Source organism: Sceloporus occidentalis, unplaced genomic scaffold (assembly GCF_023333645.1).
Source record: "Sceloporus occidentalis isolate IW3139 unplaced genomic scaffold, rSceOcc1.0.p SCAF_28, whole genome shotgun sequence".
NCBI lineage: Eukaryota > Metazoa > Chordata > Lepidosauria > Squamata > Phrynosomatidae > Sceloporus > Sceloporus occidentalis.
This window is the reverse complement of record NW_028317008.1, coordinates 8,064,613-8,090,758: the sequence shown is the minus strand read 5'-3', so window position 1 is coordinate 8,090,758 and position 26,146 is coordinate 8,064,613. Positions and strand designations below refer to the sequence as shown.

The window sequence follows — 26,146 nt, the reverse complement described above, 5'->3', positions numbered from 1 at the left end:
CTCCCATTTCGGAAACAAGTATCTGAATGTTCTTGATTGGGCCATTTTCCTCGCTGAAGTAGCATACTGGCATCTTGATGGTCACTGTGGTTGAGGTAGCTATTACACTGCCACTTGTATCATACATAGGCACAGGTTTCTTTATAGGTTTAGGAGGTTCTAAAAAAAACATAGAGAAAGTGTTATATTTTCCTTTTAACATTTATAAATTATGTTAACTATAGGTTCTAGTCACTGGCAGAGCTAATCCCAAGCATGTTTATAAACTGTATTTAAATCTACCACTTCTGCTGGAAGACACTTCCATTTATCTACCACCTTCTCAGTGAATTGAAACCTACTTACATAGTATTATAATGGTACCATCTTGCTTGGGGTACAGCTGTATGTATACATTCCCCAGGAGTCTAATCAAGCATTTTTAGGAATAATACCTATGAATGTCATAGTTGGACAAACCTGTAATAATCCAATTATTATTTTTAAATTGACCAGCAGCTCAGTCTATTTGTTTGTAAAGCTACAGCCCAAACATCATTCATTGCAATACCTAACACTTCTTGGTATTGTTCATACACAGCCATAACAAAGTAATGTTTTGACACTTTTTTCAAATGCTAAATTTCTCATTACTTATTAAACAGAATAGCATTTAACAAAGAAGCTCTCATGATTTTCACCACTTCACAGATGTTCATATTTCTCGCACTACATCATATATTAGAGGATTGTTGTAATGGAAATATAACACTAACATTTCCGAGTCTACATAGAGTGAGCTTGGGTCGGCTGAAAAATATTCTTAAACAAGAATTATGACTTTAAATGATATCTTGCTGCTATAAACCTTTAGAGGTTAATGCTTTTATTCTGCTTGAGTAATTATTTACAAAGCTGTGTCCATTCAAAATGCCCAAAATATTCAATATATATATATATATATATAGATATATATATGTGTGTGTGTGTATATATATATGTATATATTGTAGTTGCATCTTTGTTATTTATTTCAAGAAGATATGTAGAATCATTCCAAATACCATATCAGCAAATCCTGTAGGCTTATAACCAGTGAGATATGATGTGCAGTGAGTAACCATTAGCCAAGTCGAATGAAAAGCATTAAGAAAGAAAGAAAGAAAGAGAAAGAAAAAGAAAAGAAGATGCAGTGACCAATGGGGAGCTTATTTAATAAGCCGTTTGGTCTATCTTGAGGTTGAGACTTCCAGGAAACGTGAGACTGAGGTGTATGCAGTCATTTGAGGCCGGCATGATCATCTTCTCCTTTACCTTAATCTTTTATGTCATTATTTGGCCAATCCTTATGGTTGGGAGTTGTTTGTTTTAGTAACTTTGAGGTATTACACAGTAGCATTAAAAATATATTTTGCTTTATGTGCACATTTATTTAGCATTGTAATCCAAAAAAAGAGATAGAGCTAGAAGAATGTTTAGGATGACCAATCATGGTAAGAAGGAATGTCATGCAAACCTTTAATGTCTGTTGTGATTTTCATCTGTACGTTTGGTCCTGCTCCAGCACCATTCACGGCATATACCTGGATAGGGATAATAAAAAAAATATATTTCTGGTGTCATCAAGTTAATAAGGTTTTTTTTTTCCTATTTTTAACTTGTCAGATGCATCTGCTCAGAGCAATCTAATTGTCCATTAGAAAAACAAAGACAACATATGAAGACACAAACTATAACCTCTCACCCTGCAATACAGACAAACCATTACCTACCTTAAATTAAGATGTAGAACACAGTGATTGTATCACTTGAGCATTGTATACACAACAGACCTGTGTTTTGTATAGCAATTGTGAACAAGAGCAACGCTTCAACTTTTTTATTATAAAAGGCTTGAATGGGGATGGGAGGTTTCTAGGCTTACAGTAGGAATTACCATTTGTAAAATGATTTTTAAAAGGCTGCTAGCATTCTGACCCTCACAATATACAGAATGGCAGCTTTTAATTTTGTTTTCAAAGTGTTTTAGTGTTTCTTTTCTGTTGGTAAAGCAGTGCCAGTTTAATTTGCCATGTACCAATACAACTTAAAAGGAACTAACAGCCCAAAGTCCTTACCTTTATATTATATGTGTGTCCACCTTTAAGCCCTTCTATCAGTGTTGTGACAGAATCATTTGTACTTTCAACAATGCTTAGATTATGGATCTGAGAAACACTAGGGTCATTTTCTTTGGAGACAACCGCTTGGAAGACTTGAATCTTGCCGTTTGGCTCCGCTGGAGGAATAAAAGTCATCTGGACCTTCGTAACTTCATTTGGAATCTTCTGAATAGTTAAATTTTTTGGTGGATCATTGGGAACTAAAGATCAGAGGAAACATTGAAAAAATTCACTTTATATCATTTAATGTTCATCATTGATGCTTATTCATGAAAAATATCCTGAAGATTGCAATCATCAATTCAGTGGACTAAACTGTCATCACCCTTGTTTAGTCCTGTAGTTGGAAATCTGTGGTATTAAACTACAGCTTTGATGCAATAAGGGGGTTGGATGTACTTGATTATTGTAACATTTGAGTTTTCAATCTAGGTAAACATTAAATTGGACATAAATTGCTGACTGAGAGGACCCACACAGATCAGTATTTCTGTGGTTCCTCTACGTCTGCAACTGCCTCCATCCCCATTTTCCAATTAATTAAGCTCTAGTTAGGAGGAGTTTAGGACAACTCCTGACTGCAGCCCTCAAAAGCTCTTTGAAACACCCCCATTAACCTAAAAATGTCATAGTCCTTAAAAATAGTCATAAGCGATTGTCAAGCCCTTCCCATTCCTTTTATCTCACTTTGCCAATCCCCATTGTACCGATTTACAGCTACATAAGGATTTTTATAGGGTAAGTCTACGGGCACTTTGCCTTGTAAATGTTGCCCTGGTGCTGTCATTAGTAAAGTAAATCAAAGCGTTCCTGGTACAACAAGGTAAAGATAAAAAAGGTACTTTACCTGCTTCAAGAGTGGTAGCAAAGACTGCACTGCTTGACTGTCCCTCAATGAGAGCTGACTGTAAGTCTCCAGTGAAGGCAGTCACTACTACAGAATACATGGTGAATGGTTTCAGCTCAGACACCACAATGTTTTGACTTTCATTACTCCCCTTTATAAACACATTTGTATATTCTTCGCTATAGACCTAGAACACAACAATAATACATAAATAAAGTTAAAAGCCAGTATAGATACTATAAGCATTTAGCCGGTAAGCTCTTTGAGGCAGGGACCTCTCTTCTTTTTATATGTTTAATCTTTGCATTATACCACCACCACATATTTGAGTGTCTTCTGCTTTTATGGTATTGTACATCTGTTCTATAAATAAATTAATTCATTCATCAAAGCAGGGATGGGTTTGCAAAGGCAAATAGGCCAATGACTATTACATGAAAGACCTCGTCTGCTTGAAAAGCAAAGTCACATCAACAGTACCTAATCACTGTAGCTAAGATTCTGAAATATATGTGATCCCTTATTAAATAGCTCAACCACACCACTGTTAACCGAGGATGCACAGCTCTAGTGCTCAAGGGCTTCAAACAACCTTTTTTGGCTACCCCAGCTTGAGTAGAGACATGTCAACTGAAAGTACGTGTTTTCAGGGAAAGGCACACAGAATGAGTGGCCTGTTTCTGGCCATTGAGGACTGGAGTTGTGCAGCCCTGGTCCCAATCATGGGTGTCGAGTAGACAGTATGAGGATGATTGTTATACAACCAACAAGATGGTACACAATCCAGTATAGTTTTTAATGAAAAAGGAAAGAAAAAACACACAAACTGGTAAACATTTAGTGTGCTGAATAACACATTTGTTATTAGGTGGCATGTCAAAACATTGAAAAAGAAATCACACAATGCCGCTCGAAAACCTCTCGAGGTACCCAATAGGACGTCATTTTTACAATATTGTTTCAATGTGCATTTTTATAAGCAGATTATGTAGCTGTACAGTAGTTTTCCTCAGGGGGAAGTGTATATTAAATGCAGCTGCTGGGGTATTAGGTTTGTGAAAGTCTATTTTTTTTTAACTTGACAGATGTGCTGGTTTATCTGTACTTAAGAGTTGACTAAAGTTTCTGATGTACTAAACAGACGTTTGTTTTTCTTTTCTTTATAAGAGTTAGGTCAGTTTGGGCGCTTTACATATAGATAAATAATTTGTGAGCCTTTTATTGTTTCCGCACTATTGGCTAACTTATTTATTTATATTGTACAAGATCCAAAAAAAATGAACAAGTATTCTGGGCTTATTAAATCAAGAAAGTTTGTGTAAAGACAAGGTCGTGATTTATAGTTTCCTGTAAAATATAAAACAAACTTTTAACACGCCTGACATGACAGTTTAGGTGTTAATAAGTATGTAATGATGTGGTGCATAGAATTCCTGTGGAATTTGGGGATTTTGGATCACTGTTCCCTGGAGTACAGTGGGAGTTTACACTTTTTTTATAAGGTACAGATAAAGTGTGACTGTAAAACGCTGTTCATGAAGCAAGAACATTTTAACATAGTATGTCTACTAAGGAAGGCTCATTTTTTAGTATTTTTAATTTGTGGAAAAACATAATTAATAGTTTAAACCAATGAAAACACCAAATCGACAAGCAGTTTATGAAGCTGACAACTAAAAAGCACCAGAATGATCAATTCCTTTGAAATGAATTGTGTGATAATTACAAACACTGGCAACGTAGAAGAAGGTGCAGTACTTGGATTGACACTGCATATTCCTACATGAAATTCCAAGGACTTTACCAAGTCTAGTAAAAACCAGGGTGTTTTAACGCGTGTTGTATGGTGTGTGACCACCATGTTGTCAGCTGAGAGAATTCTCTGGTTTCACTTGATTGTGAAATTACTCACACTCAGTGATCTCTGATTTCTGGATAATACTCTTGTTGAATCCAGATACCTTAATTACTCAGTTGTATTTGTCTCTGAATGAATGACAATCTTTTTTGGCATCCACAGGATCCATCCAGGAACTAATCACTTCCCTTACTTGTTCCTTTGTAGTTATTTTAAAATATATGTGTACTATGTATATAGTTAGATATGTTTTCTACATTCTTCTCACTATTTTCCCCCTGCTCACATATGAGAACTACTAAACAATTTATAATTTGTAATTTCCATTAGAGTCCTCCTCTCGTATTTTACTTCACCTATTTTAAATTAGTACATTCTCTTATTTCAGTAATTATCTAAACCATGTAATGCACTGCATATACATAAATGACAGGATATAGAAAATATCAAATATAGATCAAATATAGACAATTTTAATATGAATGATCCACAATCTCAAGACACACTATACTAACTAGTTTAATGGAAAAAAAATTCAAAATATTTATAGAATATTACAGTTTTGCCTGACTGCTTATCAGCAAATGTAAGTGCCAGTCCTATCGCTAATAAATGATATGATTATGGGGTCTAAAATCGATATGAATCTTAATGCATTAGGAGCAGTCCTTTCCTACCCAACCAATGCCTTTGAAGACTGCTGATGCACTAGCAGGTCTGTCAGAAAGTGATAGGCTGGTCTTTCGCCATTGATGCCAAGGAGAAGTTGAAATATTATGATAAGAATGTCCAACAGTATATTGTACTAATACACAAATTGTGATTCTAGCTCTCTGCAATAGGAGAGATCTGAGAATAAACCAAATACCTACCTTTTTATATTTTACTTATTATTGCTTACCTCGTCTCGCTGATTTACTGGCTAGTGTATATTTAAGATAGGTGCTAATGTCTAGAACCCCAATCAACCATGACTTGTAATATGAAAAGGTGCACCTTAGGGATATTGTTTGGTGCCAATGTGGTCCATCATAACTGCAGCACCAGAATGTAATTGGTCTTTGTGAGACAAAAAAACAATCAAAATTTTTGTTGACAAGCATTCCTTACCGATGAGACATTAATTATGAATGATGTTGGTCCAGTGATGACTGAAGGCGAATTCCAGCTGATATTAAGGCTTTCGTGGGATACAGCTATTACTGTAACATTTTCTGGAGGTCCATCTACAGCTGTAGAACATGAAAAATCTCATTTCAAATATTAGTTGAATTTTTAATATTGTAAAATATTAAAAAGTGTTAATGCTGAAACAAATTGCCATGGAGAACGTGCATTCTCTACAAAGAGTAAATAAACACATGCTAGGTGTTAGCAGAATGTAGTAGTATAACATAGGGTTTGCTAAGCAACAATGTAAAAAAAATTGGATTAGGCAGTGTGAATGAAAAAGTCAATCGTTACATGGTGAATCCTTAAGCCAATCTAGAGCAGGCTTAATTCCTGCTTTTTACTTTGAAAAACTCCTTCTTCCAAAAACAATTAGTATACTGTTACTTTAATTTGAGTAATTTTGCTAATAGCTTTTATTATACTGAACATATTTATTAAGGCTTTTTAATAAATACATTCCTTTACAGGGATATATTTCAGAACAAGTGAATGTACTAAACTGAAAGTGTGGGCAAAAGTTCCTTTTTCATCCTACCCGGATTAAAGAAAGCTATGTGATGGCTGATGGCTTCTGATAATTAAGCGGTGCTTCTTTGATTCAGGAGTAATTGTGAATAAGATTCAATGCCATATACATTAAGTCTTTTCAACTGACTATGAAAGTGGGAGTGAATGCCATTATGCACATTTGGTTTATTGATTCACCTAATAATGTGTTTACACCTGAGCTTCATGTACAATTAACCAGTATTAAATGTATTTAAATATTTAATTGCAAGGAGACATATTATATTTGAAGGTGTTGCAGACCTCAAAATGACAAAACAGACATCTTAATCCATTATACGTTGGGTACTTTAAATAATCGATTTTACATCTCTTTTTTTTTTTGGCTAAACATTGAAACTGATATTGGCAGACCTATTATAAATCATAGCAATTTACTGACTCTAGATGGGCCATCTCTCCCTCTCATAATCCAATCACTTCCTTTCGTAAGTACTTTTTGTTCTCGTTTCACAATAATGCATTTTCTGTAACTAACAAGCATCATTTCCTGATTAACATGCTTCTATCCTTCCACGGGAATGTGGGTCTTGTGGAGGTCAGGGTCATCCTTGCAATCCATCTGTATCCTGATGCTAAGGTATCTGGCGTGTGCTAGCTGTGCAGAGAATCTGGATAAGTCATTATTAGATATATAACAAGCAATTATTCAAGTGAGTGCAGAACTCTTTTCTGTGGATCATTTGTTTGAACTGGCCAGTGCATACCCCTCCTGCAAAACCAAAAATGAGTCCTACATACCTATCAGTTGTATTTATGTATATATAAATTATAGAATTTTCAGAAAAAAATATGTTTTACATTTACGATGGATAAATGGTATTCTTAATTTTAAAAAATATATATTATTTAAAAGGTTTTACAATAATTGACAAGTATTGTTTCCTATGAGGTACAGAGCACTCTGTACAAAAATGTATAATCTAGGAGTGGAGGTCAAGTGAATGTTAGGTATAGAAAGGCCAATTGAGAAATATGTGGGTAATATATTGCATTAAGGGTTTTTTAGTGTTTTTTTTTTTTTTTTTAAAGAACTGGCCCTGCTTTGGGATATAGGAAATATAGCAGACTAAATTAAATGAGATTATCCAAGTTTAGCTACAGATATTTGCCATAATGACATAATAAGATATAGATAAGAAATTGTGCTATAGTTATAAACTGGAACAATTGTTGACGAAAGTGCTAAATTTGGGGAAAACTCTTTCTAAGAAATATTTCTGGTTAACGCTTCACACCTATACTGGTTTGACTTTGTCATGGAAAGGTACATTTTATCTTGGCTAGGGATCAGCGTACTCTAGCCTAAAATATAATTATGCATTGGTGTTCATTCCAAAGCAAATTATTTAAATGGGATGTCTAGTCTCATTTTTATGTATTTTTAATGCATACTGGAGTCCAATGATGCATTACTCTGGGTGAAAATTCATGCGTGTATTTACTACTTGAATTAAAAACTGAGGCTTCATGTCCCTGCCTGTCTCTGAAACGCGAGTCAATGACATTAGAAGTAGCAGGGACCAATTGCATTTATATTTCCTGAACGCTAGTACATTCAACTAGTACACAGCATTTCCAATATTAAATGTAACCCTAATCTTAATCTTGCCTTATATTAACTATCTAAAATGCAGCTCTTGTCATAATCTAGCTGTCAAGCAATTACTCCTTTATACAAATTTTATAAACGTATAACTTGTGCAACATCAATACCTGTGCCTATATTTTTGTACAAGATAAACAAAAAATAAAAGTTTATTTAATTACATTTGTAAAGTAGAATAAGAAGGGGAAAGATATTTGGTGGACATTAGTTTTGTTAGTTTTTTTTTCTAAAATAGGTGCTGATATTAGTTGTAAAGGTGCTAAAATGGTTAATTATTAAAATATTAAAATTTAGGGTCTTTTTTCACTTACGACCAGATAATGTTTGTATCTGAATCCAAGGTGAGGAAGCACCATATCCCGCACTTGTACTGGCGCTAACTTTAAATCTATACCTTCTGAATTTTTTCAAGCCATAAATGGTCTTCTCAATGGTGTAACCGTCATCATACGAATAGAAGTTCTGATCATTATGGATACATTCCTCATTATCCCAGTCATTGCATTCAATACGTAGCAGTTGCGTTGTTATTCTGTAGCTTCTTAAATAGCCATTTGTATTGTCTGGTCTATTCCATTGCAAAGTTATACTTGTAGATTGAACTATAGTGAGTGTGATATCCCTTGGTGCACCAGGAACTAAAAGGGAAACAGTGTCAACTTAAAACAATATTAAAAATAATGTGATGTTCATGTCCATTCACAGCCAAAGTAAAAAAAAAAGGAGTCATGGCCATAAAGGTAGTAGTTCTTTTATTTATCATAATTGTACAACATCCTCCCCTTCTCCATATAGGCTTTGGATGGAGGCACAGCTTGTCTAGAGGGGGCAATTGAGAGGAGTCACCGTCATCACGAGAGGGCAGAAAGTTTGTAGAACAGGGTGGAGATTGTGATGAGTTAGATGCCTGACCCAGTGAAGCTCTACCTTCTGCCAGGATATCACTTCAAAATGCTGTGAACACTGTGCTATCTAGATGCACCCTTCTATTGGAAATATTATAGAATCCCCTTAAACCAGGCCCACTGAGTAGGGGCGCCCCTGCGCGCCCCTGGTTTTGTAACAAACCGGGTCGTGATCCCCCTAACCAGACACATTATCCACATGCAGCCTAGGTCAGTATATGCTGCTGATACCTAAAGCAGCTAAGGAAAATCCTGAGAGCTAACACGCGTGTCCAGAATGTATATTTTAATCAAACAACTGTACGTATGCATTAGTTTGTGTATAATAAAATGCATCCACTCCTAAAACCCTGTGTTTCAAAGAATCATTCCTCCATTATATATAATATTATATATAGTATAATATTATATTTATATATTAGTATTCTATATTATATATAATTATACGGTAATATTATAATTAGAATGATAATATTATATATAATTGGTATTGGCATAGAATAGACCTTTTTCCTTTTTATGACTAACATTGTATTTTCCTAATGTAGTCAAATGTGCAATACATAAAAGCTACTGGAGTGACTTATATCTCATTTTCCTTCAACTCCATCTGTACTGTATGGGGAAAGCAGTTCTTGCATGTATACTAGTTGAACACTGACTTTAATGAGAGAACAACAGTGCGTATGCACGAAGTACACATAAGTATTTCTGCTTGCTCTCAGTGCGGACAAGAGATAGACGTCTAACTGCAATCACTAAAAAATAATAATTATATATAATGTTAATATAATATTATAATAATAATTAAATATCTGAGTGGTGTGGTCCTTTAAGGTCTTCTATACTCTCGTTCCTCTTCAGTGACTTCCTCAGTTTGTAAAAAATACATGTTTCTAAATCTACCTTAACACACCTGCCTTATTCTGCCCCTATCTCATTAAGTCAATATGTTATTATTTGATTATCTCAAATTAAATAGCACAGCCGCAAACAACATGATTCCTCTGCTCAATAATGACTGCCATGTTGTTCATTGATTCCCCAGACACAAAAACACCCACAAACACATTTCATATAACCTTAATCATCAAACTTTACTGAATTTTCATGCAGCTACCTGCTCATAAACATCTCTAAAATAGATTATGCAAAACGCTGACTGCTGGTTTCTGTTGGTAGTTATTTCATTCGCACTTTAATTCGAAAAAAAAGTTTAAGCACACGTGGCTTTAAATGGTGCATAAACGATGATGGTGGTAAATTGATCTTTATATATTTCATATCTTCAACATATTTAAGTAAATGTGAGCACATTTGTCACATGGTTTCCCTGTGTAACTAATATATATATTTTTAAATTATTTAATTATGCTCTGGAAATGTATATGAAAAGAAAAATAAATATCCCCTACTTCTAGTGCCACAGACAAGTGCCACCAGTGCATATTTCACCAAAAATAAAATACATTGTTTTCATTAACAAAATTGAATGTAACCTAATAAGCTTTTTGTGAGAGATTCCATTAAGATCAGCTAAAAACGCACTAAGCTCTATTATATTTTAAAACTACTGAACTACTATCTCATTTCAAACAATGAAGAGAAATTAGTGTACATTGGGAGCTGTAGGTTTTTAAACTAAATTCTGATCAATTGGTCATCACAGTTTTGAGACACCATTGCATTACAAAAATACGTAAACATGTAAAGAAAATGCAGGTGCAAACAACATAGGCGTATTATGTTGAGGTTGTTAAACTAACCAAAAGTTAAATAACATTGACGCCTTCGTTATCAGAACTGATTGGTAGATATCATACACAAAAACTTCAAAGCTAAGGAATGGGCTTTCACATACCAATTTCACCTGACCATCTGTGACCTTCCAAGGCTGATCAACTCTATGCTCAACAAGACAATTCTAAGACAAATGTACTATTGAGTTACAGATACAAACAAGATTACAATCACTTTAGCGTGGAGAATCAGATTTCCATCTTTTTTTCTTGGAGAGACCAAAAAAAAAACCTTCTCATCGGATCTTCAATGCACAGCTGGTATTAATTTAAGCACATTGCTCCATATATCCTATACTTATTGTACAGCCTGTTTGCATTTATTACAGTGGGATTCACAAAATGAAGTGATCAATGTCTACTGTAAGGGCACATATCTTAAATATATTTCATATATGTTTTATATTTGTCTTCTCAACACTAAACCTAATGTCAAGTTAATCATACGCGTAAACATCTTTTTTTTTGCAGATCTGTAGAACACGTGTATGCCATTCAAGGAGAGGGTCTCAGGTCCTGAATGCAGGAAATAGGATTTCTCTTCTCTTGTATTAGAAGTCTAACAGAGTTTTGTATAAAACATGATTCTGTTAATTCAGGCCTTATCACTCGAGCAACCAATGAAATGGCTGGTTCAGCGGTTCGTATGGTGACAAAAATCTGTGCCTGGATTTTTAATACATATCTCCTATGTATTCTGTTGTCACAGATAAGTAAAAACAAAGCCTGAAGTTGCATACTTGGAGTTAAAAATTAAATGTACGGCCCTGGCAGCTGGTTGCAAATTGCTATTTGCTTTGACATTGCATCCCAGTACAGTTAATAATCCTAAACATAAGGCAGCCATAATGTAAAGGTCAGGCAAGAGTGCATGTAATGTTATTATGTTACTTTTCTGCTGTCAGGACTTTTTTGGCAAAAACCTTTGACAATTAAGCCCCGCGTAACCTTTTCAGAATGTTACCAATTCAGTAATTGTAACAAAAAATCCCACCAACCCCTTCATGAACCTATGGACACACTATTACATCCACAAAAATGTGTCGAGATGACCCTTTGGATGTAATATGCCCTGTCTTTTTGCAGCAGAGGGGAGATCTCTAAACCACTGCAATAGGGATAACAGTATCTGAAGACAGGCTGGACTCTCCTGTATCATCAGGATCGCTGGCTCTGTGCTGACAACTTCAGCGCAAGTGCCAGTATACAGTCACAGTGTGAATGCTGATCAAATGATGGGGCATTCTCTTCCGGTAGGAGTCATTACTGACACAGCCAAAATTGGACTGAGAAAAGAAGTGGAGACCTGCTGAGATCTCTGATCACCCACCCCTGCTGGCTGATTTCAGACATTGTGATCAGGAATGCAGGGTTATGATGCCCTACGTCCTGATCACGGTGTGAGTAGGGAACAGTGAGGAAGGGGAGAGCGAGACAAAGTCGTTTATCTTCCAAAAGTGGAAAATGCAATAAAAAAAAGTGTGAAAAGTAATAAAAATAGAAATAAAATAAAAAAAATAATTCTAGGGACCCAAGCAATGTCATTATTTTGCTGAACATAAAATATATCATTTTTCAGCAGTGGCAGCTATTCTTTGGAAAACAAAATTGACTTTTTACATTTCTTATTTTAGCACAGATTTTTCTACATAGTTTGTACTAATAAATATTGGTTAAAATGGCTTCAAAAGAATGCTTTACTTGTCCTAATAATTTATTATTTGTACCAGTACACTAAACATGGAAAAAGTGAAGGAGGGTGTTCCAGGGCCATGCACCTAGTACAACAGTGATGACCCAAATTATATTACAGGTTTTCCCAGGAGGTAGTTTGTCAGTAGACATATCCACTACATGTACTGTGAAAAAAAAGAGAATTTGAAACACAAATATCCTGTGTTTAATGTCTGCCAAGTCAGGCTCCAAAGCCAGCACCACCGAATTAAAAAAAAGTAATCTTAGTGTGGAATTTTAAGGCCAGACACTGTGTAGTGAGACAGTGAAGCTAATGTGATTTCACCTTTCATCAAAAATAAATGCATTGTCAGTGAGTCAGTGTTGGCATTGTAAGCATGACTAATGGCGGATCACCATTAATAAGAAGCTGACAACAGCTATAAAACCTTTTCCATCCAAAAGCATGAATCTATGATCCAGCCAAACTGCTGATCACAAAACAACTTCTTGGAACAATAGGCATCCTGAAATTTTATTTCAGCTAACATCATTTTAAAAAGAAATAAATTGGGGTCACTGTAACTTCACATGATCATCTCCCAAAAAAAATGTTTAGTATATATATATATATTCCTTTTGCGATTCCGATTAGTAGATGCTGCACTAAATATGTACATATATATATATACATATTTAGTGCAGCATCTACTACTCAGTATACCATAAGGAATAGGCCACCAGATACTTGTAATGTCCCATTTCTTAACTCATCAACACATTCACATTTACAATGTAGAATACATTGCATACCTATTAGGGTTATTTTTAAGTCAGGCACTGTTCCACCTTTGCAGGGAATGGGAATTATAAACCAGATAGTCCGGTGATCCAAGGATCACCCCTGATGTGGCCCATGGAGCTGTGAGGCTGTGAAGATCTGTGCTTTTTTTAGTATGGACCCTTAATTGCAGCTCCCAAGGGGCCACCTCACAATATAGTGAAGTACAGAACCTCAAAATGATATCCTATCCGAACGATCTGCATCAAAGTAGGTGGATGGTTCTGGCCCCACCGAAGGTGCCCCGTTTTGGACACCTGCAATGTTGGGGGGGGCTATGTAGTGAATTTGATTTAACCAGGAATTAGTAGATTTTAAAAGTGAAAGCTTCCCAGCCAGGAGTCTAAGATCTATATGAAACCTTTGTCTAAGAACAAATTTCTGCTCATACAATCAACAGGTAAATATAACTGTTCATGCTTTCAACTCTTACTGCATTGGTACATGGGAAAATGGTTTGTTACTTTTTATTTGTATGCCATTAAATAATAATCTGATGATTAATTGCCATCTGTCATATAAATGAAGATCACTGGAAGCCGTACATTAAATCAATGCATAAAATAAACGTGCCCTTAGCAAGCAAAAGGTTAAATGAACTTTCAAATTGATGAAGACTCTATCCTATAGAGTTCATGCTTATGATTTTAATTAGTTTTGAGTAAAAGTTAAATTTAATTTCATATTATAGGTAGTAGAGACAATTTACTCTAATCTTGGGGAATCTGAAGTTCATTGACAGGGGTTTGTTTCACATTGGCTTCCCATAACACAATGCAGTGACCCCTATGTTATCATATTGGCTGTGTTGGAATGATTTTATGTAATAAATCTAAAAAGTACCTTCTTCAGACTTTGTAGTGGCATTGCATACTTGTTCAATGCCTTCACCAGCAGAATTTGCAGCTTTGACCGTAAAATGGTAAGTTGAATTCGACAACAGATCTCTGAATGTGTAGGCATTGTCAGTTGATGAGACCCGGGTAGTGATGCTTTGGAAAGTTAATATGTAATGCGTTATCAATCCGTTTGGCCGTAACGGTGGATCCCATTGGACTAAAACTGACTGCCAACTTGTTGCAACACAGTGCACATGCTGGACAGAGTCTGGAGCTTAAAAAGTTAAACAAAAAATGGGTTAATATTTCAGTATGTGACATTTTAATAAAGGGGTTGTAATCCTAATAATACAATCTTACAGCATATGTACCACTTATGTAAAAAATTAGTGTTTATTGGCTAGGTTCATACAACCTTTACTGTCCCTTTAAGCATTGATGATAACGCAGGAGAAACAGATACAATGCACAGAAACATGCAACCACTCATTATACATTGTGGCATATGGGTTTTACCACGGCATATTTAACTATGACCTTACTGAGCTAGAATTCTCATAATTATGTGGAAAATCAACGACTAATAAAAGCATCTCTGGCTCGGCAAGATGAGCCCTAATTTTGCCTTGGCTCTACCCAGATCGCCCTCCTCAATCTGCTATCTTTTCCATTTTTATAATTACAAAACTTACATTGAAACCCAAAATAATCTCTCAAAAAAACCTTACCTGATTCCTTTGTTGTGAAGCTAACTGTATTGCTGAATTGGTTTCCGTTACCGACTCTAGTGAAAGCTGATATACTGGCAAAATATGTTTTAAAAGGTTCCAGGGCAGTAAGACTTGCTTGGGTGTGCTCACCTGATATGTTCTGGTTAAGAGAAAGCATATGTCTAAACTTTTAAATATATAAAAGCTACAAAACAGGTGACAAGCATGGGCACAATCAAATGATTAATCACCAAAGCTGTTAGTATAAAAATCAAGAGTATTGCAACAGAGCAGAAAAGGAAAAATTACAGTAGCCGCAAACAAGTCCACATTTTTGAAGAGTTCAGATTTCCCAGTGGTGCATGAATAGACATTTCTAAGCCTGGGTAGTTTGAGAAGAGTTCGTACAATTATTTCCTACTGAAAATTGATAGTGAAAAGTGAATTTGCATCAAGACCTCTTGAGGAGCCGTAGCCATGTTTCTAGTGCAATCACAATCTGATCATGAGTACAGTGCACAAAAGGCTTCTGGATGCCTTCTGTTACGCTTTCTGTTCCAAAACGAAAATCCAACCTCAAAATTTAAATTCTCTGTTACTTGTACATTTTCTTATATGACAGCTCATTTCAGCGCTGCTCTTTAAGATAATACCTTATGGCCATAATTGATTATCTGGTGTCCTGATATTGCCCTTATATTAATATTTATTGATTGAACAAATAGGGCATAAGATTACAATTTTGACACAAATTCAAAAACAAACAGTTAGAGGAGCCCTGCCCCAAACAAGCATAGAATATAGAATATAGTTACACTTGGTATGTTCCATAAACCAGTAGTTATGCAAATCACCTTTTAGTTTTGTATGAGTAGTGGCTATAAGTGATCTGCTGTACTTAATACTACATCAGCTTTGGCCATGTATATAAATGTATTTATTTTATGTAAGTTAGGATATATGACATACCTGAAAGAATGTTGATTGGCTGCTGTTTTCAACAACTTTAAAACTGTAAACACGCACAAAACCATTGGGTTTCAGACTTGGACTCCACTTCAACCATGCAGCATTTTCACTTGCATTGATAAAGGTCAGGTTCTGAGGAGGGGTTGATGGTTCTGCCGGGAAGACAGGATGAGCCAGTAACTAGAACCCTCAAATTCTAAAACCAATTTCCTTTTTATTCATTTTAGATATTTCATAACAAAATAAAACATCAGCAGAGAGAATTTATGAATTAATGAACCAGGTTAAAATGCACATTGAAGATAAAAGAATTTTACCCCAAGATGTGTTTGCTAAAATCTCTACCATAGCAAATTGCTTTTAAATGTCTATTATAGTAGTCTGTGAAGATAGCCTAGACTAATATAATCCATGGGCAGTACTTCAGAAGAAAACGTACAAAGAGAACACAGTCAACTGTCATTATGTAGATGGCCACAAATCAACAGGTAAAGTAATACAAACATTTTGTATAAATATAGATAATTAATACATAAATATAACTAATCTATTAATACTATACCTGCTTCATCTGTATGGAAAGCAAACTGGCTAGAAGGACCAGTTCCTTTAACAGTTCTTGCAGCAAGATACAAGAAAAAACGTGTAAACGGCATTAGGTCCTTCAAGATGGTGGAGGTGTTTGACGTAACTAGAGAGTAGTTTCCCTGTGGTCCATAAATCTGTAAGTAGTAGCCAGTTATAATACCATTCGGTTGCACTGGTGGATCCCAGGATAAAAGAACACTGGTAGATGTTATGTTTTTGAAGTCATTGATGATGGGTGGGGTTTCAGGGACTATGAATAAAATAAAATAAGGACATATACGGCATCAGAATGATCACATAGGGGGCTGTTTTATCCGACCCCCTTGTAAAGACACTGTTCCTTCTGCTCTGCAGATTTTGACACTTTTGTGTTATCATGAACATTATTGCCAGTACTGTTGAATGCCCAAACCCTTCAAGAAGTAATTATTTAATTTTGCCTCATTCATCATTTTTCACAGAAAGCTTAATGGTTGTCTGACTCAAAAAAGACATTAATAGGATGATGCCTCAGAAAGTTATAAGGCTTCTTATATGCTTAATGTTTAAAGGAAATAATAAAATTACACATTTGCTAGCGTTTATGTATTTAACATGCTGGAGAACTCAATATTTCATGTAGGTGGAACACCACCATTAAATATGATTTAATATACATGTTATTACTATATCATATATTGTTATACTATCATATAGCAATATATCGTATTTGCTCGATTATAAGACAAGGTCGTCTTATAATCAGACCTCAAATAGATGTCTGACTACAAGACTAAGATCCAGATCCCCCGCAGCACTGCAGGGGACCTGGGTCCTCCTCTCTGGCAGCCGATGAATGCGCTCAGACAAGCTCCGCTGCTGCCGGCACTTCTGGCCGGGTTTCTATGAAGGAGTGCCGGCATCACATGACCTCCTGGTTTGTGGGAAGCGCACAGACAACCTCCCCTGCTGCCGGCACTTCCACCGGGGCTTCCATGACAGAGCACAGGTGTGACATGACCTTCCGGTGCTCATTCATAGAAGCCCCGGTGGAAGTACCGGCCAGCAGCAGCAGAGGTTGTCTACGCGCATCGTGCCCCCAGTAAACAGAGTAGCATATAGGGGCGTATAAGGGATATCTGGGGGCTGAGTGGCAAATAGGGGGTTAAAAGACATATCTGGGAGGCAGAGTGGCATATAGGGGGTTAAAGGCATATCTGGGTGGCAAAGTGGCATATAGGGGGTATAAGGCATATCTGAAGGCAGCGGCATATCAGGGAGGCAGAGTGGCATATAAGGGGGTATAAGGCATATCTGGGGGGCAGATGTGCATAACTGGAGGCAGCTCGAGAAAAAAGGAAATAAAAACAAAAAATTAATTTTTCTCATTCATAGTTTTTATTAAATATAAAAACATTTTTACATGTCAATTAATATTTACTAGCAAAACTTTTTTATTATAGAGTAGTTTTATAGTCAGCCTTTTTTTCTAAATTATTATTCAAATTTTGGGGGGTGGTCTTATAATCAGGGTCACCTTATAATTGAGCAAATGCAGTAATTACTACGTCATATAAATATAACTATTAGTGGAAATAACTTACAATTATTAAATTAAATATATAACAAAACTATTTATTTTCTGTATAGATATTATTTGGAAATATATTGATCATCAAGAACTAACATTTAACACAATTTCCTGATCTGGAAGGGTCAACTCCTGTAACAAGCATCCCGTAGGAGTAGGAGTAAAACTCATTTTTTTTTTACTCAAGTCTTAAAGAAAATCATAAAATAGACTGAGGCCAGGTGAAGCCAATATATATTACATGTAATGTATCATGTTGTGTAATGCTGCCAACAAGGTAAATAGCAATACTGGGGAAAATGGTTTTAGGCATGAATCAATAACATCCCATATTCAGAGATTAAAAGACTTCTGTTAACTCACCATCCTGTTCCGTGTTAACGAAGATCACCTCACTTGACTGATTTCCGTCACCATATGCAGTACTCGCAGTCATCCACAAATTATATTGACTATATTTGGACAGACCATCAATAATAGCAGACAAAGCGCTGTTATAAACAACACTGCTTATGTCATCATCTGTTACATTCTGTAAAAAATAGATCACATATTAATTTGAATTAATATTAAATATTAATATTAAATATTAATATTAAAATTAATCTTTTATAAAGGTCAAAACTAAACCTGAAATTAAATTATTTTTGTGTGTGTAAACAATGTATAGAAAATAGGAAAGCATTCTAAATCCTTCCTTCTTACCTTGATGTAAGTGTCAGTGACATTCTTGTAGTAGATGGAGTAATACTGTATAACTCCATTTGGTTTGGTTGGAGGAATCCAAAAGACCATTATTGACGTAGATGTTATGTTTCTGTATGACACATTTTTTGGTGAATCGCTAGGGGCTTAAAATACAGAGTAGAGAGATGAGTAGAAACTCATGGTCCGATAATCTTCATTACAGGTTAAAGTAATAATTATGGTTGAACATGTAGGATGCAGACATGCAGTTGATGCATATAAATATCAGGTACATGTGAGAGCATATATATTTTTGGATGCATACCACAGCATCTTATGCACAAGTACAAACGTGAAAAGAAAGGGAGGCAAACGTTTTTTTCATGAAATAAATCATTAAACATTTTCTTTATCAATTTTGCAGAGAGACACAAAAAATAGAAATGAATTACTAATTAATTTCCCCTTCTATAACCCCCTCTTTTTTCATCACTCCACTAAAGCTTCCAGAACTGTATTTATCAAAAGGCAGGGATAATTTTGTGGAGCTAAATGCAGTTCTCAAGAAGAGGAAGTCTGAATCGTTGTTCCCATTGTCTAAAGTGTATATACATGGAAGGGGACATCTCTAGTATACCTAAATTGACAGATGAATGTTGTTTTCTCAGAAAAGATGACTTTAATTAGGAGATTTCAGACATACCTCCTTCAGAAGTCCTGAATTTAAGAGTATTACTTTTTACATTGCCATTTCCAAATCTTGTACTTGTTGTAATATATGTATTATATTCTTTATTGTTTTCCAGGTCCATCAACTCTACCACTGTGTCTACTGCACGGATAGTTTTATTAGATTCGTCATTCCTTAAAATAAAACACGGTAAAATCTGTTGACACTATGGATGCAAAATAAAATCTGAAATGTCAGGCAGTTTAAAAAGCTCAATGTTCTCTTTTGTCTCTATGATATGTATAACGAGGTTGTTTCCTTTGTTTTTTTGTTAATACAAGCTAAGGTCTTATTTTTCATATTGAGGTCTTTTCCCTAATTTGACATTATTATTATTATTATTTATTGTTTTATATAGAGCCACTATTAAAAAGAAAATTCATTTTAGGCTGTAACAAAATGATATTTCTTCTTGGATCAGTCATAAATCTGTATGTATATTAATGAATATTATGCGGTATGATCTTTTTTGCCCCTATTTTGCTTGTAAGGAGAATTTTGAGAAATAGTGACCAAAATGACATTGCCCATTCAAAGTAGTGTCATACCAGTGACTTACAAAGATGAGAAATTAAATTACCTTCCTGTGAGCGGATGCTTGTGAGGTATCTATGTGAGAATTAATGTGTATGTATAAGTGTATGTAGGCATGGATGTTTATGTATAGGTGTATGTGAGCATAAATGTCTATGTCTAAGTGAGCATGGATGTCTATGTATAAGTGTATGTGTATGAACATAGATGTGCAAGTGGTGTGAGATGGCATGTGTGTTAGCATGAGTGGTGTGAAAAGGAGTGTGTGTGTGTGTGTGTGTGTGTTATAATGAGTGTGTAAGTGTGTGTTAGTGAGTAGGAGTTGGAGGGGGCAAGCGGCAATGACAGCACAAACAAGCTGTTTGGGGTCAAAGATAGCACAGGTAGGCTATTAGGGGGTTATGATGGCACTGACAAGCTGTTTGGGGACAAAGGTGGCACAAAGGTTGCTTGGTGAAGTTGGGGGCCCTGTGGTTTCTAGTTACACTCCTGCTCCAGTGCTGTAACGGCTGGTGAGAAAAGGTAAATCAAAGAGATCCTTTGTACAAGATCCTAAGCCACTACAGCTCAGTGAAACTTGGGGAAACGCTTTGTATCATAGTAAAACTAAATTCAATAATCAAAATTACCTATGGCATGTTATTCTGTCCATCAGTCAGTGCATTTGTTTTAGAAATATTTAAAAGTCTACTTCATGTGAGCAGAGGTTGGTGCCCGCCTGTGGCAGAGCCAGCACTATCTGATCCACTTCTTGTACTGAAGTAACTAACTAACTTCACCTTTACAAACCCTGCCTGAATCAATCAACAATTAGCAATGAAGAATAATCATTTAGAACCCGACAAGAGGAAGATATATTTAACCATGTATACAAATTAGGTGGGATTTTAATGATTATATATTGGGGTTTTTTTATCTGTAAAACATCTACTAGTTAATATATGATTTTAGTGCCACAATAATATATGCTGCTCAGGGTCAGCAATACTGCTGCAATACATGTATTGAACTTAAACATGTAGATCCAGGCCACAAGCTTCTAACTGTTTAAAGAGTTACTGAACATGTCTGGAAACATTTTCCATTTTTTAATCAAGTGATTTTGTATCTTACCAAATGAAGACAGTGTAGAAAAGTATAATCCCATTTGGCTCAAGAGGTGGTTTCCATGACAACTTCACAACCCTACTGGATAACTGTTTTACATAAAGTGAAAGTGGGGGAGATGATGGAACTGAAAATAAACAATCAAAAACACAATTACGAATGAGTCAACTAATCCACCACATCTGACCACAGCTACATTTTCACTGTAAGCAATATCCGTAATCCTGAAACTAAAAACTGAAGACCAGGTATTTCAACTCTATCAACTCCACTAAAACCGCTTTATGTTTTTGCCAAAGGAAAGGAGGGCAATTTTCCATGGTGGTATTAACACATCTGTTTCTATGATTCAATGGAAAGAGCGATTCCATGAGAAAGTAGTTCAGTAGGCATACCATGGTGATGTGCCTAATATCAAAATTCTGAGCGGTAATATTATTTTGTTCCAATTAAAGAAAAAAGCTGCTTTATAGGTGTGAATGCGTGTAAAAACTACAGTATTTTTTCAGCACAACTCATTTGGGACGAAAAAAGCTGGAAATGATTACAGGCTATAAGGGGTGGGAAAATTTCTACTGAGCAGAACATCATAAAAGATCATAAAAGATGGGATTCCACACTGAGCATCAGCATTTCCAATCTCCCAAAAAACATACGGATACACACAATATACTATTTATGCAGAATGTACTGACCATTATAAAACCACACTATCCAACAAAATATACAGTATTTGTATGCAGGGTCAAAACTAACCATTAACTATAAGATTTTTTTTTTAATTATCCATCCAAAACTGTAGGTGACGTATCTGAAAATGGTCTGTTACTTTAAGAACATTTGCTGTCATAATTAATGGTGCAGTAGTTTTCAAGCTATTTCAGCATTTTAACCAACATGGGGTCCAGTAGTTGTTCCCACTCATAAGCCTTAACCATTATCACTTTTCTCACTAGTGCATGGCAAACTAGAGATGAAAATACAGAATATGGGATAGCCAACATAAATGAAGAAACAACTGAACTGATAGTTTACTCCAAGTATGAATAACTTGTAGAAGAGGCCTGGCGTGGCACTGGTGAATAACTTGAGGGAATGGCTAGAGGAAGTTCAACAGAACATGCCAGGCTCAAGATGACCCAGAAAAATAATTTCAGGAAGTCCCTTTGGGAGGTTCAACAGGTGAAGTCTACCTGGCTCCAGTGAATAAGGTCTCCATGAGAGTTCAAAATAACTGCTGGTGTCTAAGGTGAGTTGTCCCAGTAAGATGGGCCATGTTGGTCCTTTAAATAATTTTTGCTTGGTCATGTGCAGTTATATGTTACGCAAATGTGGTAGGTGTTTGTTTTGAAAAGATGATCACCGTATTCTTATGTTTTGTACTTTAATTATGTGAATCATAGAGATAAAAGCCTCAGGTGCTTACAATATTGAACTATCAGATATTTCTGTTTACAAGTTTCCCAAAGAATCTCTATAAGCAATAATTGCTACATATTTGGACCCGTGTAATTATCAGTTGCTCAAGATTGATACATAGGGACCTGTAATACAGATCGGGCAAACACGCCATCAGAATCACTTTCTACATTTAACTACTGGGCTTCTATTCACAGTTTACAACTCTTTACAGCTTGACTGTCTGTTGACTTGTTAACTGTGAGCTGCAGTAAAATCATTTGTTTCAAGTAACATGAACTATTGTGTATTTTTAATTAAACATTTACAAACCCACTACTAACACTTCATTATTAAGAGCACAATCAAATCTTCTATCCCATTGTTCAATTATTGTATCCATTGGTTTATGTTACAAGTAAACACCAGACATTTCCACTTACCATCTTCTTCTGTTACAATGTAGTATGGTACACTGAGAATGCCTTCCCCTTTGATTGTACTAGCAGACAATCTAAGGATATACCTGGTATACATCTTCAAACCTGCATGTGAATGAATAAAAAAAGATGTTACAATTGTGGTAAACTACATTTTGGGTACATGAAATGCTATTATAGTTTGGGTATCTTGTCTGTTACTATAGTTTTCCCTTCTCAAATATAAATTGTTGTAATAACAAAAATCAGATTCAAATTCAAATGTTGAGTTATATTACTTTTTTAAAAGTATTGTAGTGCCATTTTTGTAATTGCTTTCCTAGGCAAAAGGTGTGTAGTCTTTTCTACAATGCTGCTGCTCCTGTGAATGTGTAACATCTATTATTCAGCTGCCAGTTAATTTCGAGAGCATACGCTAAAAGCCTTTTGAGTCCCTTTGGGAGAAATGCGCTATATAAATACTAATTCTTCTTATTCTTATTATCATGTGTTCTTGATTGCAGACTGGAGGCCATTTTTTGTTGAAGAACTATCCAACAACCACTTGGAACAAACAATATGCACTGGCATATCAAAATCCTGAGACCCCCTGGGCTGCGTTTATGCTGTTTTGGATCTCAATGGCTGTGTACTGGTACATGTTATTGATTATGGACCAAGGAAACACAATAAGCCAGTGGTTCATCAAAGTACAAACGTGAGCTGTACCATTTGACTCTCAAACACAAAGTCTTTAATGAAATTATGGTGGCAACAGGACTGCTAGTCACATAATTTCTTTTTTTTAGGTAGCAGTGATGTCCTAGCTACCTAAGTTTGCAAGCCTTACCACAGTGATGCCCTTCAACTGCAACACATATCAGAACGCATCTTAGTAACAATAATCCTAAAGACAGCTGATGGGAAAAAAACTGTCTTTTTGTTTATTGTCCAAATCTGTATCAGTTACAAACAGCACTTCCACATTTCACGGGTCTAAGGAGGGTCCTCACATCCTACCAAGTTCCTAGGTAATTTTCCATTTCTCTTTTTTTTTTTCTATAAAAGGCTTATGACCATTCCGTTACTACCATAATTCGAATAGCTATCACATTCTTACCAGTTACATTCGCTGAAAGATTAGTGGTGTTTAGGGTTCTCTCCAATGTTCCATTCAGCCATGCAATGTATATTGTATAATACCTTATGATGCCATTTGGCATAAGGGGTGGAGAAAATGACACTACTATTTCTGTCGATGATATATTTCTATAGGTTATGTTTTCTGGTGAACTATCGGGTACTGCAAGAAACAAAGAAAATGGGAGAAAATAAGCATATAGGACAGATATGTATATTTCAATAAACATAAAGCTTCTGGCTAGTTTAATATACCGGTAATTCTGGTGAAGAGACTATAAGAAATTAAACAAGTTCCATTTATTTAAAAATGATATGAACATGATTTTTGCCACATTTTTTGTTAAAATCCTTGAGAGAACTTGCAGTATACACTGTTCCCACACACAAAGACAGATAATTACTCATAAAACAAGTGATAAAGAGAAGAGTATGTGGAGTATAGATGTTGCAGGATAAGTTGAATTTTATGTACAAATTACCATCTTCATCAGTTCTTACAAAAAGCGGGCTACTTGTCTCCATTCCAGTTCCCATGGACGTACTTGCTCTTACAGCGACAGCATAATCGCCATATTTTTTGAGGCCACTAACAATCACAGAGCAGCTACTACTATTGAAATGCAAAGCTCTGCCATCTGCTCCTAAACACGTTATTGAGTAATAAGTAATGATCCCATTGGGAGAGGAAGGTGGATAGAAAAACAGCTGTATGGAAGTAGAGTTTAGAGTTCGGTAGGACAGGTTATGAGGTGCATCATCAGGAACTGCAGGAAAAAAACAAAGGAAAAAGAGACATGTAAGGAGATGTCGGTATGGAGAAATAGCACCATATTTTGTAATTTAATTATAAACAGTGTGGACAGTGATAACTGCTCCTTTTCCCATAGTCAGTTACCAAATCAGCGGCACAAGTTAAATGCCCAAATTGCCCCATTGTGTTTTGTAATGTGTTCTCAGTGCCCACTTGAGCAGTAAACATTATTAACACAGTGCTCTTTTAGTTTGTATAGAAAGTTTACATGAGAGTGATGTAAGTTTACAAGGACTAAATGTTTCAGAGCTAATTGCATTATATTCTTAACTATATTACAGCCCATAGTCACAGTAAAGTGTATATAAAAGTAAGAAAAGGTCTTTAGCAACAAAACTATGTAAATATATGTGTTGAATGTGCATTATGTAGGCTAAATAGGTCAATAAGTGACAGAAAAAGCATGGCCAAAACCATGTAACCTGTCCATTGTTCTAACCACAGCCTGAAAAGCAAACATCTTCTTCTTGCCCATTTAAAATTTGGAGATGTATGGTGAAGCCCCTTGCTCAAGTGCTCCCCTGCTTTAGCATGTATAGCAACTTCACAAATATTTTGACCCTATATATAAAGTTCCATCCATCACAATCATACATTCTAGGTGAAGCTTGGGTAGAGTTGTCAAGATCACCTAAAGTCGATGCCAAAACCATGTAATGTATCCTGCGTCAACATATACAATAGTTGTTACATCAACCGCACTGCACAATAAGTAGACTTGTGCATTCGTCTTCGGGCGAACATGAAAACGAGCACGAAGAGGCCGTTTTTTTGTTCGTTCCGAAGGAACGTAGAACAGAATACAGTGCCGGCAAACCGTAGGCGAAGACGAAGACTCACAATCACGAAGAATCGAAGATTCTTCGTGATCGTCTTCGTTTTTGCCGCGCAACCGCCAAAATTTCAAACAGGAGTGAGCTGATCCTCGTCTGTCCAATCAGCTCACTCTTGTGACGTAACGCTAAGGGCCTGTGCTGCTGTTTTTTGAATTCTGAAGGCGCCTTTATAAGACCAGAGCTTGCCTGAGAGATCCATTCATTTTTCGCTGTGACTGCTTTGGCAACACTGCTGTGCTGCATCCGAGCGTTACAGAGAGAGATTGTTCTGTTCTGTGTGAGACTGGTAAGCCTTAGCCTGCCATTTCTCACTGTGTACTTCATCCTCACTTCAGTGCTACTTAATTAATATATTTAATAATAATAATTTGATTAATTTAATTTTTTTAAA

At 35.7% G+C, this 26,146-nt stretch overlaps 1 protein-coding gene across 1 annotated transcript in view; it reads right to left on the bottom strand.

The window, feature by feature from the left end:
* The window catches only part of LOC149299773 (phosphatidylinositol phosphatase PTPRQ-like), a 115,604-nt gene that overhangs the window by 28,860 nt on the left and 60,598 nt on the right, over window positions 1-26,146 (bottom strand). Inside the window, exons 29-44 of the mRNA XM_089486045.1 lie at window positions 24,086-24,268; window positions 22,990-23,091; window positions 21,155-21,275; window positions 19,481-19,641; window positions 18,796-18,941; window positions 18,454-18,622; window positions 16,495-16,770; window positions 15,933-16,084; window positions 14,982-15,123; window positions 14,258-14,527; window positions 8,507-8,833; window positions 5,957-6,078; window positions 2,989-3,175; window positions 2,097-2,341; window positions 1,496-1,562; window positions 1-159 (exon numbers count right to left, since the gene is read on the bottom strand). Coding sequence (XP_089342171.1) covers window positions 1-159; window positions 1,496-1,562; window positions 2,097-2,341; window positions 2,989-3,175; window positions 5,957-6,078; window positions 8,507-8,833; window positions 14,258-14,527; window positions 14,982-15,123; window positions 15,933-16,084; window positions 16,495-16,770; window positions 18,454-18,622; window positions 18,796-18,941; window positions 19,481-19,641; window positions 21,155-21,275; window positions 22,990-23,091; window positions 24,086-24,268 — 2,829 coding nt within the window. The remainder of the gene's footprint in view (window positions 160-1,495; window positions 1,563-2,096; window positions 2,342-2,988; window positions 3,176-5,956; window positions 6,079-8,506; window positions 8,834-14,257; window positions 14,528-14,981; window positions 15,124-15,932; window positions 16,085-16,494; window positions 16,771-18,453; window positions 18,623-18,795; window positions 18,942-19,480; window positions 19,642-21,154; window positions 21,276-22,989; window positions 23,092-24,085; window positions 24,269-26,146) is intronic.